The sequence below is a fragment of the Cygnus atratus genome, chromosome 4, assembly GCF_013377495.2.
Source record: "Cygnus atratus isolate AKBS03 ecotype Queensland, Australia chromosome 4, CAtr_DNAZoo_HiC_assembly, whole genome shotgun sequence".
NCBI classification, from domain to species: Eukaryota; Metazoa; Chordata; class Aves; order Anseriformes; family Anatidae; genus Cygnus; species Cygnus atratus.
The window spans coordinates 39,831,855-39,848,209 of NC_066365.1; the positions used below are offsets into that span (position 1 = coordinate 39,831,855).

Genomic DNA, 16,355 nt, shown 5'->3' on the forward strand with positions numbered 1-16,355 from the left:
ACCCTTATTGCTGAACAGTGGAGGTCTGGAAATGAGTTAGGTAAAAAGGAAAATGGTAAATTTCCTGCTATTTCCTAGTGTAAATGCTACTTCTTGGATCAGATTTACTACATAAAATGAAATAAACCTGAGACTGAAACACAAGACCTGACAACAGCAATTCAAAAAGCAAATTTAAACACAGCAAGCTTAATGTAAGTTTCTATATGCTTCTCTGACCTCTATCCCCCTCATTGGACCTGATCCCAACCCCTGCCCCCAAGCCCCAGCTCATCCCTGTCCCCCAGGAGGTGCACGGTGCTGGGGGCTGGCCCCCCGCTGCCCCCTGGCGATAGTGTAAGAAAGACTATGATATATCACCTGCAGCTATTTTTAAACTCAGCCGTGACTGTTTTAATTTAGATGTGTACACGGAGTATCAAGGAGCTGTTTTTTGTTGCTTATTTTTTTAATTTTATTTTTTAACAGATTTTTTTTTCCAGAAGCTCAGTGAGGTTTAATTATATCAATACAAGGTATACTGCATTTTCTCCCTAGACTGTATTAATTAACTATCTTCTAGTTCCAGCACTCACTCTCTGGCTTCTTTCTTTGTTGCCAGTCAGAATATAAATCAAACCAAGCCTCTAACAAAAACTGAATGGCTGTGAGCTCCAAGGGCATCATTTAGCCTCATCTTCAGGGGTTTGAGCAGGATAATGTTTGCTTGCATTCATCATTTTTTTTGCAGATAGCATAAGCCACAACAAATATATTGCTCTCATGGTGAAATCTTTCTCTTTCGTGATAGTTATGTTCCTGAACAAAGCACTATTTAAGTACCAATTAATGTCATCTGTGAGACTAGGAAAAGCTGAGCACTCTCTGTCTTCTTCATGGTGGAACAGTCCCACACCACTGGTCTTCTGTCAGCATCCCATAAAGTTCCTGCTCTAAATTAATCTGATACATATGTAAAATAGCTGTAGTGATGGAGGTGGAATTAATATTTAGTTTTGACATCAGGGTTCATTTAGCTCTTTTTTTTTTTTTTTTTCTGTTTAATTCTCATTGAACAGGAATACCCCCACCTGTCCACACACAGAGACCCTCCAGTAGGCTATGTCTATACCCCAAGTAAAAGTGAGACCAGAAAAGTTGATAGGAAACATCTTTCAGTCTAGGCCTGAAAGGAGATGATGTGATTAGGAAATTTGTTACCTTCCAAAGCAAAACTTTTGGAAACATTGCTTGTTGGGGTTGGTATTTTCTTTGCTTGCTTTGTTCACATTTTCAACCACCAGGTTTGGCGGTGTGAGAATACTCTGGTTCAATGAATTTTTAATTCTTTGTCCATTTGCATTTTAAAAACATGAATATATCTTTTCAGGACTGCATTTTTGTTTCGGTCTTCTCAGGAAATTTGACCAGAGATGTCATTTAATATATTTCATTATTTTCCTTTAAGATAAAATCACTAGAACGATGTCTGTTTTAAACTGACATATAGCAACATCCAAATTTCAGAACTTGATTGCACAGCTTCTTAAAAGCAGAGCTAGTGAAGTTTCCCATTTTTTTTGGTGTCAAATAATTTTATTGCAAGCTGTTCTTGCTTAAAAATGCATGTGCATAATGAAAGAAATGAGAACTTCCTTTTGCTCTCCTTCAAATCACTGCGGCTTGGACCATTGCCTTTAATGGAATTAGGCTCTGATGCATATAAAATACAGTTCAGTTTTGCAACCTGAATGTTTGAATCCAAGACTTCTAAAACTTAAGGTTGTTATGGTTACATTCACTTTATCATGTTCTCATAAGGCATTGTTATACAATACATTACTCTTCGTTCTTAGTGCAACTCAAAGATGAGTTATCCAAAATATGCTTTTAAGCTGATCATGAGGCGAACTTTAATCTTTGAAATGCACATATTTGGAAGCATACTGTTTCATTAATTGCTTGGCTTAACTGAATTTTCCCTACTGTATAATATAATATAAAATATAAATAAATATTCTAATACATATTCACCTTTTTGTCTTCGTCTCTCTTCAGTAAGATTGGTAAACATTATCTGAACCCTGTTTGCCATTTTTGGTATCTTCAGAATGACTACAGTGGTTAACATCCAGAGGACATTTTAATCAGTGCTGACACAGAGAACGAGAAAGTTTTAGCACAGTATGTTTCATCTTGACTCAGCAAGATTTCCAGCACTCACATTTACACATTTTTGACAGGATGCTTCCTAAATGAAGCATTTGCCTTCTGGAGAACTACACCCACATAGACTTCATTTTTCCTGATGTCTCAGCCAACATACAATATCATGAACTTTATTAACAAATTCAACTTCAAAAACAGTTTCAATTCAAGAAAGCTGTCCAAGTTAGTTCTTGCTCATTTCTTACATATGAAGATATCTACAAAAACACATATGCTCAGCAATGGATTTTAATGGATGTGTGTATTTGTTTGTATATATGTATCCATTTCATATCAAGACAGATTAGCAGATTAGAGACAAAAAAAGTGAAGGAGTTCTTTAAGACAAATTTGAGCTCTGATTGTAGGGATCAGTGCAATGGACTTAATTGTTTCAGAATTTCCCATAGCATAACATAATAATAAAGTCTTACTGGCTGCCTTTTACTTTACTTCAAATAGAATGAACAACCTTCTGTTCTTCGTAGAGATCTGATGCTAATGCTTTGCAATCAAATTGCTATGACTAAATGCATATCAAAGATGCTCATTTTGGCCCCTACACCTTTGTACAGATTTTAATTAAAAAGTCCCAATGCCATAGAACTCAAGACTTGAACAAGGAACAATGGCAGGATATGATCAGCTTTCTCCATACAAGACATATAAATATTTAACAGCCTTGCAAAATTGCAATGACAATTTATCAGCCTAGGAAGACTATCTATTTATCCACCTTTTACCCTGAGGAATGATAGTACTTTAAAGGAAAAAAAAAAAAAAAGTCTACTATGAGCAGGTAAAATTTTTAAAGTCAAATGCTGAATTGTATGTTTGATTGTGGGTATAATGCATGAAGAGGGGGCTAAATTCAAATACTGAATACAAAACTCCATTCTACACTAAGGGACAAGTCTAATTTTCTAATATCATAAATGTGTTTCTACCCTTCTCTTTGCATTTACTGATAAGAGTGTACTCCTGTAAGAAAAAAATCCAGTGGCAATTTACCAGATTTTGAACTATCATTATATATACACACACATACTCCCCCAACACACACATATATAGTGACTATAATGCAGGAAGCATAATCTTTACAAATTATATATATCTGTGCACTGTCATTCCACTTAGTTTTGCAACAATACTGTTGAAAAATCACTACACCTTGTTCAAATCAGCTGAGAATATATTATTGGAAATACTTTTTTTATGTTTATTTTTCTCTTAGTAGGCAGCTTAGTAAAAACCTACACTAAATAGCCCAAATTTTATTTCAAGTAGTGAAATATTTTAGTATTTCTCAGTTTTGGAATAATCAGTCTGGAAGAAACTAAAGACTGGTTTGGAAGAAATTGAACAGGCAAGTTGCTTAGATATCCATTGCTACATATCTAAACCAGGAATTCAAAATAAAACAAAACAAAGCATATCTGATTTAATTTTGTTTTCCTTTATAAAACACTGTCCTGTGCTGAAACTCTAATTTACGACAAAGGAAGTTCATCACACAGACAGCTTGTTCTATTATGTTCATAAATTTTATGCAAATTTAGACATTAAATATTGCTTCTGATACCTAATTGAAAGATAGACCGTCCTTATTCCTACAGCTGTGTACAGATAACATCATCTGAAGCTCAGTATGCCCTACTAGGAAAATTATGGAATGACAGGACTGAGAAGCTAGTCCATGCCTTTTCTTTGAGGCAAGTTTAAGTACACTTACATCATCCCTGACAGGTATTTTTTGAAATATTCATGAAATCCTTTAATGAAAGCAGTTTCAGAACCTTCCCTATTTCAGCTTATGGATATAGATATTCCTCTGTAATATTCAATCTAAATATTTTCCCACTAGTTCAGTTTGCTTTTTGTCCGATATGCAAATCAGAGTCCTTAGACATTTGTATCACATACGCTTCAAGGAAGAGGCAAATACAAAAGGCTAATGTTTAAAGGCATTTACATACCTATCATTGCAGATAGGCACCTAGTAGCATGACAGATGAAATACATGGAGATGCTGAATGATTCAATTTCAGTGGGAAGTGGCTAGATGCATCAGGTATCTTCCCCACTAAAACATATAATTGGGGAAGAGATTGAACCTCTCCTGACATACACACTTCTCAGAACTTCTCTTGGGACACGACAGCTAAGTACTGTTTTCTAATATGGCCTAAACCTCATGTCATCAAATATTACCATACTGAAATTCACAGTGATCTAGGGAAATCAGCAAAAGTCTAAATATTTCAGGAGCCCAGGATGTAGTACTTCAAAACTTTCTGTTCCTCAGCAGTTCTGTATCCTATCATTATTCCCTCTGAGACTCTCCCAATGAACTCAGAAGGATGTCCGTGTATACATGGACCAAAGTCTCTATTATCTAACATAAATTAAAAAATAAAATAAAATAAAAAAAAAAAGAGACGTGTAAAGTTGTGTATATTACATACATAGTTCACTGAAGGAGTTCAGTTATGGAAATGAATGACATGGTTTTACATGGTTAAGTCTTTCAGAAAAAAATGTATGCAAATGTGAAGGCAGTTTTATCAAACAAAAATACTTCACTGACTATGAAAAAGAAAATAAAATATTTTTTTCCTTCCCAAAGACTGAAAATAAACATTACAGTATACGTCTACAATTGAAGAGATACTTGGAAATAAGGAAAAAACAGTTCCATGGAGGACAAAGACTTGCTTTTAAAGCAGAAGCAACAATTTAACAGGCTTTAAGTGAAAGATATGTCAAAAAAATCATTGCTGTTCTTCATAAAACTAACAAGGCATGTAGGTGACTAAAAGCCCCACTACCTACAGCTAGGGAAACATTCCATTGTTATTGTTTGCTCAAATCAATAGCCATTCTTGGCACTTGTTTGTATGTGTGTTTTCTATGACATATACATTTTTAAAAGGATCCCCAAAATAGTTTATAGTTATACAAATGTGCTAGAAATATGCATTAAAAGTGTTTAATAAGCATATTTTGCTAAGAGTAGTAAAATTAACTCCAGAGCTCAGTCCAGCTGTTTGAACAGAGAGCTCCCACAAATTGATCAGGAGTCTTGTTTGGATCCTTAGCTGGATGGTTTCCATACGAATGATTTATCTAGCTTCTAGAAACTGGCATTATAAACAAACAAACAAAAATAATGACAAAAGGAAGAAAACCAGACTCAATAACCACATAGTAGTGGCTAAAATCTGCTTCTCACACATTCATCCTGTGGTAGCACTGGTGGGGATATCAGAATTCGTACATAACAGCATGATCCAAATTCAACTGCAATCAATGAGAGCTTTTTTTGTTGTCTTAATACTGGATTGTCCCTAGGCATTTGTTCAAATTTGGCTAGACGTTGTTTGACAATACAGTGTTGTATCATTTGTTTTCAATATTTGACAGATACTAAGACACAGCAGGGAAAAAAACACAATACAAAAAAAAAGGAAAAAAAAAAAGAAAAAACATTTTACTAGATTTTTACATTTAGTAAACGGTACTTAAGCTCCATGGACATGAATGTAATTTGTAACTTTACCTTTGAAAGTTTACCATTTTCAATACTTCATAGAAAAGAAATGCTCTAAGATACCATTTCAAACCATATAATTGTTACAGAACATAAAGATTATATGCAAGGGCTTAATCCTTTTCCCAACAGAGATGGTAGCCAACCCCTTTTAAACTCCCGTGGGAGAAGGGTCAGCTGAGAATGTGCCATGTTCCTAATTTCAAACCTCCCTTGTGATAAAAGAGTCAATAGTTTGGCATGTACGTTGCCTTTGTAATTTGAATTCTATCAATAACTATTCCTAGCCACAAGAGAAATATTTTTATGCAATATATTTCTATAGTTTCACAAAACTATGTCAGAGAGATGTGCGCTTTTGTGTGTGTGTGTATGTATGTATGCATATTTATGAGTTTGGGATGATTTTCTTAAAATACTTAACTTCACTTACATTATATTTTACATTGCAAAATGTACAGACACCCAGTGTTCTTTTTAACAACATATACAGGTGAGTTTATAGAGCCTTATAAAAGATTTTGTGATTCCAAATTAAAAACCACAGAAATATAATCAAAATAATGGAGAGTGATTTATACCTCTGATAGTACATAGCGCTCATTCTGGTAATATTGACAGCTGCATCTTTGGCATTGAAAAATCATTACAACTTTTAGACAAAATGTTGTTGCTTACAGCTTTTTTTTTTTTTTAAACAAGAAAAACAGGATTGACCAAAATACGAATATTGGGGAAGTACTATTAAAGGTTTATTTTATTTTTGTTTTTAGCAAGGATAGCTTAGGAACCCTGAATTACCTTCTCACTTTAGTGTATGGTGTAGACTGTATGAATCCATTTAAAAATCAACTAAGTTGTACCACATTTTTCGGAAAATTATATATAATATAATATATATATATTTTATATTTATTTAGAAGCTTTGAAATAGTACAGTAAACACTTTGCAACACGGTGTATAAACTACAGAATGTCTTTGATAATTTTGTGGGTCCTCAGATTAACAACATTTTTGAGACCCACGGGTGAAAAGAACATGATCACAATCTCTCTTGTAAAGTTGGAATAGTTTGGGGAACACTTGATCACACAAAAATAATATAAAACAGTCAAGTTTAAAACAGTGATATTGCATTTATAATGCACATTTCTTTTATCTGTACGATTGGCTTCTTGTGGTGAATATAAACATCTAAAGGGCTCAGTGACATTTTGGAGAGAGAAAGATATATAGTGCTGTAAACAGGCACACACTGATCAGAGAGGCAAGATCAGTTGCCTCTAAAGTTTCTACAGTTCTACACATTTCAACTCATTTCTCAGGCCTGCTGAGAGCAATTAGGTCCTATTGTTGGCCATGATGTCTCCAACAGCACACAAATCCTTCAGTTAGACAGAACTGGATGGCCAAGATAATGAAGTTGAAAGTTGATGCTTTTTGTTGGTCGACTTTTGTGCAAATCATGCTGCTTCAGGTAAGTCCTGTAGAAGTGACTAGCATATCCTTTTCCGTGCTGCAGAAAAGAAAAAAAGACACTTCTGAGAGAAAAAGGAAAAAAATCAGTCTCCAACAGTTCTTAGGTTTAGTATTTCTTAGAGTGTAGAGAAACAATCAAAACTTGTCACAAACTGCCGCTTAATGTTCCCATTGTAGCAAACAGTTTAACGTTGATTCACTTTTCAGAGAAAAGTCTTTTTGAGGCTTGATAGTCTGAAAACCAAACTTCACATGCTGTTTTATTATTCTGTCTAACATGTCAGGGCATTCCAGTGTGCCTATGCAGCACCAGTACGAGAACACGGCAAATAGTCAGACTCGCAGGTTCAATACTACTGGAATTTCCAAGCCTATTTTTTCCTAGTTCATCTTGTTATTTGAAGCAAGATCTAGAATCCCCCAGATTCAGAAGCCGGTTTTCCTTCCCTTTCAAAGTGAACCATTATCCTCATCACCAAATGACCCTTTAGTCTGGTTTGACAGAGAGATGAAAAAATGGTGCATTAGTGCTACAATTCAAATTTCAGCATTTACTGTCAGCCTGGAAATTAACTCATGTTACACAGATGAAGAAGGTCAATGCATTAGCAAACCCATCAGCTAATCCACCAGCTGTGCAAGCTATATTACCTCAAGACACTGGCTATTTTAACTGTAATTGGGAGCAAAGGTAACAAATGATTTGTACTAGCATTCAGAAAGACCCTGGGTTAAATTCTGATCTCAGTTACACATGAAGTCGAGACAAGGAACTGGCTTGCTTGCTGAAGTATTGTTATCACTGCTATCACCACCGTCTTCATCATCATCATTATTCTTATTTAGGAAAGCTGCAATGATAAAATCAGCTTTTACCTAAGCTCCAAATCAACCAAATTCTCTACCTAAAATTCAGTATATTTCTGGCCATGAAGCGTTACAACTAAAATAAAAGGAATCTTAACTTCATAATGAATCCTTGAACTAAATCATCCATATATACACGTTGATGCTTGCATGCAAACTACACAAATATATCCAGTCTCCATTCCATTTAACAAAAATATACATTAGCCATATTATTCACTATATATACACACATTCACCAATAAAAATATGCAATTTATCTACTGTATCACAATGAAGTTGGATTACTTACAGGAAAATGTTAACATGGGTGTTGTGTGGTTGTTTGATCTAGCCTGCCTATCCCATAGGATGCATGCAGAAAAATGTGACGAACATTTATTTGTAAGCTATTTGTTCAATATACAGACACCTGCCAGATGTGTTATTAACAGTAAAATTAAAACAACTAATATATTCTGGTCTTGATGTTTCAATTCTGTAGCAAATTAGTAGCAGAATGCGAAAGGATTTTTCAAAGCTCCTGCAAGATTTTGTTAACACTGGTTAAGATTAATGAGACAGAACCTTCATGACCTTTTGCTGCTGTATATGATCAGACCAATCAAGTTTATAGACAATTTTATAAGTATATTTTTAAAATATAACAAGAAACAATAACTCCAGTAATAGTAACAGCAGTAACAAGATCTATATTTGATCTTCAACACTTTCTCCAAAAGCTCATTAGTAATCTCACTTCTCTTGTAAATAGGTAAGCAGAGTATCTAGATTGCTGTCTGCCACTGAGGACCTCATACTGCAGTACAGAGGCACAGTACGACTCTCACGGGATCTGCGTACACAGACATGCAGCACAGCCACTGCTGCTCTCATGCAGCACTACTCTCCTTCTCTTCCTGCCTGCCGCAGCGCATTGGGGTTACTGACCTGGCACCTGAGGTACACAGCAAAATCAGTTTGTCTAGGATTTTCTTTCGGATAACACAGAGACTGAGTTACTTGATGGGTTTAATATTTTGCCAGTACATTTTTAAAACTTTAAACTTTTATTAATGTGCTTATATTACAAAATAATCAAGCCATTTTATAAAAATAATTAAATTTTACTTGTCAGGGTGCAGAACACCTGCACTGTCCCCACCTACAAAAGCACTTGACCCAAAACCTAACATATCTTCTGCCAACACACAAAATGCATTGGATTTCGAGTGAGTTTTGTCCTCTGTGTTTTGTTTTTTTTTCTGTGTTTGCTCAGAAATTTATGTGCAAGAAAATCTCTCCATGCCTATACCAGTTTCCGTCCTTTTACAGATGGGGAATATAAGTCAGAGAGGTTAAATGGAAAGGAGGATGGACTTCACTTAAAACAGAGGGCAATAAAAGTTCTGGTCTATTTCTGGTTCTGTGTGTGTGCATGCATGTGTGCTCATAAGAAAACTTGAAGAAGAAACGCTAAGCCTCTCTGCATCACAATTTCTCCATCTGTAAAATGGGAATAATATTGCTTACCTATCTCCTAGAGGTGCAGGAAGGTTTAAATCACTATTCTTTATAATCCACTTTGAGATCCAGAGATGGCAAACGCTATAGAAATGGAAGTATCAGAGTCAGTGTAAGAGCTGGAACAAGAACACCATAATTTCTGGTGCCTAATTCTCCTCTGAGATCCCAGCTCTCTCTGTCATCCCTATTTTCTCTCCTGTTGCAAACTCTCAAACCAAGTGCATAGGGAAGCTTCAAGTCTGTGCGAGTATAGATGTTAGAAAAAGGGTTTTAATGATGAGCTGTTTCCTAATTCCATTAATGTAATTACACTTTTTTTTTTTAATATATTCTAACAGTGTTTGAGGCGAACAAGATGATTAAATAATCACAAGCATTCCAATTAAAATTCTTAGGGTACGCGATTTATGCTGTACTGACTATTGATTCTTCTCCAAAGACCTTAACAAAGGTTTTGAGAGTTACAGTAAGAATGCTTAATGCATAAAATTTGTATGGAATTTCAATAAAAACAGGAAATAGAACACAGCAAAAATACATTAAGATTCAATTGTCCCTCCATACGCATTAGTAAGTCTCAGCGGTGAGCTAGTTCTGTGCAGGCTGATGAGAGAAGACATGTAAAGAGATCAGTGGTAGATGAACAGAAAAAGAAATGAAAAACACTAACGTAAGAAACAGAAAATAGAAAATAAAATATGCAATGATTATTCCTAGCTTATGGATCAGAAACAAACAGAAAATACTGTAAAGCCCTTATAAAGATATCTTCCTTCCACTCTGTTGTGAATCATCCTATTGCATCCAAACTTGATGTCAGACTACTTACAGCCATACAGCCATGAATACAGTTATATACATTTCCTCTTCTGGCAATCCCTAAAAGGGATTGTTTGTACTTGGAAGACCTTCAAACTCTCTGAATAAAAGAGTTTTCCTGCTTAGCATTGCTAGCTAATCTAACTAGAACAGAGAGAAGGCCCACTGCTTCCCTCCACTACTGGCAACCCAAGCAGCAAAAGAAGACACATGCTGTACCTTTTATAACTATTGTCACTTTCTCTGTGCTATATTTAGCAGCTCCATAATGTCCTACAGTATTATATCTGCAGTAACAGAACGACTGCAGAGTTCCCCCAAGTGCCAGCAGTCTAAAGATCCCAATGAATCCCTAGCTAATAAAATCTCCAAAGGGTATGGAATGCCATATATGCTGCTGCTGTTATGGAAACATTACTGATCCCCCTCCACACAGGAGAAAGAATACACTTCAACCTAGAAGAGTCCTCTTTAAAACAAATAAAGCTATGCAACTGGAGAGTAGGGGGAAAAACAGTACGTAAACTGTCATCTTGCTATTGCAGATCCAAATTTTCTAAGCTAGCACAATAACCAAGTGCTATTTAACTTCCCGTGGGCGTTCAGATAGGCTTCCATGCAAGCGCTCAATGCATTTTTTCTCTTTTGGGTCCTCTGCATAAAATGTGTGCCTCACAATGTCATGTTTATGCAGATCAGGAGGCCCCCATGCAACTGATACAGAGATTACAGAAGGCTGTAATCTCCTTGTATTCCACTTAGAAACAGCCCAGCTACTGAGGCTGTACAGCGAGTACCTTGCGCTTGAACAATAATTTTTAAAGCAATTAATTACCTCAGATACATTATGGCAATGTCAGTTTTAAATTTGCATTAACTTTGACTTTCTTCATATTTTTATGGTTTGCCTTACTGTCTATATGTTAATTATATCGGATGAAATATTGCCCTTCACTAAGTCCCACTGGCATTGACAGAGCCAGGAGTGGAAAATACTAGTGACAAGCAACAGGCTGCAAATTCAACATTCCTGTTCTGACTCAGCCCAACTGAATAGAGAACACAATTTAAGTAGTGGTAGAAGGCATCCTATACAAAACAACCTGGCTGTTTCAGTGGAGCTCTAATTTAGTTATCAGCAACCACATTTTTGGAAAGAGGTCAACAAGTGAACGGGAATGCAGAGTAACTACTATAGCTCCCTCACCCTTTGTAGTGGTGTATCCAGGTAAAGGGTGAGACACACGGCTGGGGCTGGGGGATGTAGGATGGGGAAGATTACTCTGCTGCCACCCACGTTCTGTGGATAAAAAAGTATTCCAGTCATTGCAGGTCTCAATTCAGTATCTTTTGCAATCCATAAAGTTGTTTTTTTTTTAAATCAACTATTACTCAAAGAAGTATTTTAAAGCATTGCTAATAAAATTTATGAAAACTCCATTAATGGCATTATAAGAGATTAACTTAACCAGTCCAATTGTACTTTGGTACACAAATATGAAAATAATAATTTTATCAGATATCTTTTCCTCATGAATTAGTCTTTTTTTTCACTATCGAATCCTTAGTTAAGAGATTATGTGCTTCATACCTATGCACTCTGTAGAGCACACTTGCACAAAACTGGTGTTCTAGATGCCCATGTTACATTTCACCCATTTTGTGTTTTTATTAACTCTGCATTATATCAAATAGTTGAAAAAAGGAAGATGGAACATACTTACTTTTGTACCTTAAAAGAAAAAAAGGCCAACTCTGCCTTGTCAGTGAGTCAGTTGGTTCTAGTGGCCATTGTTTATGTGCTTATGTATACATGCATATGTAAAATACGTGATAGGTCTGAAGACTCTTAAAGACCTACAAGGGAGTTAGCCAAGAATGAGGCCACTTTCTGTCTGGCCATTACTGACATCTGATAGATAGGCAAGGCAGAAGAAGCTCCCGCATGCAAACATGTAAGCAGAATTTGTCTCTAATAAAGACTCATGACTGAAATACTCTTTATGGGATCTGCAAAACACAAAATATAAATAGTTTCTAAAATAAACTTGCAGCATTTGGACTGACATGCACAATTACCCAGATTTCACCTCAAATCAAAATAAATTGTGAGTATTAGGTCTTCAGGCTGTGAATAAATGAAGTAGGCCAAAATGCAAGAGTTTAGCAATTGTTGCAGTGAATCTTTGCTAGAAAGAGACTTGCCTTTATTTAAGTAAGCACACTCCACAGCCCATTGAAATCTATCCTTCGAGAATTTGTCTTTACTTCTGGAACAAAGATGATTATGCCAAAGAGCTATCTTTCACATTTAGTAAGCAATGTGACCACGCAGATTGTCCTTCCTTTTGTCTTGCATTAAATGCATTATACATTTCCCTGCCCATATTCATTTAAATCACTTCAACAGACGCTGATTCCCAGCCAAGTCAAATTTGACAGTGGTGGATACTGCATTGACCATAATCTAGTGAATATGACAAATAATGTTATCTTTTCCATGAAAAGGGAGAAAGGGTTTTGTCCTTTGCACTTAAATACAAGTGTTACTTTTCAAATTTGAACATAGTGTTGAATTCTCTATCAACAACTTAAACAAATTACCATTCCTTTTTTTTTTTTTGGAAAAAGTTTATTGACCAAATTTCTGACTGATGCACATTGCCACTTCCATTAGCTTCATTTCAAGATCTGAAAATACATGCTTAGTAAAATTATTTCCCTATTTTTAAGATGTTTCTGATCTTTGGTGCCCACGTACTTCTGGAAGTATGCTGACACCACCAGGAGTTCTTTGAACATGTCTTTGTGAATATTTTGGTATGACAAACAGGCTTCTTGATACAATTTTTGACACTTCATGACAGTCATTAACATGTTTCTTTGGTGCTATTGAGTGCCCTGAGATTTATATTCTACCTGGACTCAGCTGAGTCTCTGGAATTAAAAAAAAAAAAAAAAAAAAAAGCACTACAATTCTTCAGAATAGGTATTCAAGTCCCTATTCACATAAAGGAATGTTTAGCACTATCCTCAGAAATAGGCTTAAGTTTAAGCATTGACCTTAATCGACATACACATTACATTAAGTATGTGATTAGGGATTTTCTTTTGAATCAAGTAATGTTTTTTGTCATCAATGTTCTGTGGCACATAAGATATTTTTACTTTATTTTCTGTGCTAAATGCTGACAATTTTTTTTTCACTGCTAGGAACAGCCCAGTGACATAGTACACGTCAGATTTGATTTATCTCTGTTCGCTGTTATTTACTGCCAAAACAATGCTTTTTAGTTACTACAATGCAGTATAGAAAGTGCTAAGGTATATTCTATAATGTACCATAGAGACACCAAAGTCAGTTTGTGCACAAGACAGAGTAAGAACAAGAAAGCCTCTTCATCTTTCTACATTATTACAACTGTATTATCTACCTGAAAACACTAAAGATGATACATGACATCACCTTGCAGTCAGAGAATCATGGAACATTTCATTTTTAAGAGTTATTATAATTATGTATTATATTAGGACGGATTAAGTAACTCCTAAATTATTTATGATGTATGTCATACAAATTCCCTAAGAAGATTCTCCATCAACTCATTCTAATTGCATGTGTGTTCTCATAGCAAATTAACTTTCTTCCCAATTCACTTTAAGCTAATAATTTTGGTACAATCCTTAGTAATACCAGTATTTGATTCCCTTTTTTTTAAAAAAAAAAAAAGGTTTGCTTATGTATTTGTATGCAACTATCACTTCTCCTCAAATCTTTTCTCCTTCCTCCATTTTTTTTCAGAACTCAACATTTTATTGTACTCTCCTGAAATCTACACTAAAACGTCTTTAAGCTGACAAGCCTGAAAATGAGCATGTCAGTTTGAGAGTTAAGCAATGCAAAATACACTGAATGTTGACTACAACGAGACTTAAAATTTTCAGTGCCCTGGGAAGAAGAAGAGGGATATGACCCAGTCCTTCTGAATTGCTCTTAAGTGCCTAAGTTCCCTATAGATTCAAGTGAAAAGCAGACATATATGTATATATATGTATATATAAGTTGCAGTTTGGTGGCCTTCAGAGGTGCCTAAATTAATCACATTGAATTGTGCCTGAAATAATTAAATTTACTTGTTCTGACATTAGGTAACATGCATTACAGTATTACATCAGCATCACACACTGTATTCCTATCTAATTTATCTTTGCCATTATGTTTTTTCTACCACCTCTCTCGCCTGGTAGTAGTAGGATTTGGCAGGTACATCCCCTCTCTTTTTGTGAATGTTTTATTTCCCATTGAACTAAGCACAGTACTTTACGCTGTCTTTCATGAGTAGCACTTAGATTTCAGAGAGTTCTTCCCAGTTTGCCAAGATAATATATTTAACTACATCATATAAACTTCTTGCAATCCTTTCAAAACTTCTCTTATTCAAAAAGACATATTGGCACAGTTTCTAGCCTTTAATGCAATGTGCCCTTGACTATTCTTTGTTACAGTACCACTAGAACAGAATGATTTATGTCCACATTATTAAAACTTCTCAGTCATATATGGGGGCTATATACTGTGATCACATTCAATCTGCTTTCAGGAATGGTCCCTGGCCCTCATTCTCACACACACCATGCCCAGGACTTGTTAGGGAAGAGAGCTAGTTGACACAGGCCAAAGGCACTGCAGAGAGTGCAAGGGTATCAACCATAACATCCCAGTTGGGAAGGATCCTGTTTTAATTAATTAGAAGCAATAAACCATACTGGACATCAAATATACTGCAAATACAAGACCACAACACTTTATCTCAAGTAGCAGAAAAACGTTATTCCTGCATTTGTTTGTGAGCAAATTTTTTCAGATCTCACTCCCCATCAATACCACTGCTATATGCAGCTACATTCAATTGTCACTTAAATGCCAATTTGAGAATAGATGGATGTCAAATTAAAGCACAAATAGGTGACTAAGAAAGTGACAAAGTGACAGAACGTTACTCTGACGTAAGATGAATCCACAATATCAGCATATTCCTTATGAATAAAGAAAAGTTGTATTTAAGCAGTTTCATAATAAGTCCTTTTCCAGTTCTGAATGTAACCATGATGCCGAAGGTGAAAAAATAAAGTCAGGGAACTCAGGTCATTTGCTAAAACAGGAGTCCATCATCCCTATAGCTTTCTTAGTGAATCTAGTCTGCAACCATTTTTTCTAACCAAATCACTCCTGTGAAAATATCATGTAGTATAATACCATTTACACATGTAAAAGATTCATGTGTATGCAAGAAATGATTGATATACTCTTGCAACTCATATATGCACATAATTTTCAGGCAGAACTTAGGAATCAAGTTCACCATGTCCACAATATTTTCTTCAACCAATAAGGACTATTATCCTATCAAAGAAAGAGATTAAATTATTTTAGCAGTTTGAATTTTTAGTGAAACCACATTGCTTATTATTCATATTTAGTTCTTCCAGCAATTTACTAGGTATAGAAGTTAAAAATTATATTCTGATTGTCCATCTCCTACTTCCTGTCTTACAAGAAGGTACCAAATATGTAATTTTTCACTCTTCTGACTTTGCCATACTACGTTTCTAAAACAAATTAAATACATTGACAGGTACTTCCCAGCAGCAGTCATCTTACTGCTCGCCTGCAACTGTGGATTCTCAGTGCCTAGCGTACAAATAGAGCTGTTTACAGGCTTGCCAGAAAAATGGCAACACTGATCCCTATAGTGCGCTTGTTCAAACACGATAGATGCTGTCCCTTCTTTTCCTATTTGTTTCATTCTTTAAATGGCTTTCCCTATTTTTTGTCCTTTTGTCAAGAAAAAATTAGGAAGGGATGCCCTCTAAAATTCAGGCAGTGGAAATGAAAGCAGAAAATTTATTTTGTGCAGGAAAAGAGCGTGAAACAAGAATAATTTC

At 35.4% G+C, this 16,355-nt stretch overlaps 1 protein-coding gene across 2 annotated transcripts in view; it reads right to left on the minus strand.

The window, feature by feature from the left end:
* Window positions 1-4,019: 4,019 nt before the first annotated feature.
* The window catches only part of PCDH10 (protocadherin 10), a 33,256-nt gene continuing 20,920 nt past the window's right edge, over window positions 4,020-16,355 (minus strand). The window contains exon 5 of one of the 2 annotated variants that reach the window (XM_035550601.1): window positions 4,020-4,270. In XM_035550601.1, the coding sequence (XP_035406494.1) occupies window positions 4,167-4,270 (104 nt within the window). In that variant the 3' untranslated portion in view covers window positions 4,020-4,166. Of the gene's footprint in view, window positions 4,271-6,645; window positions 7,255-16,355 lie in introns of those variants that run through there. The other variant, XM_035550610.2, reaches the window with a different exon arrangement.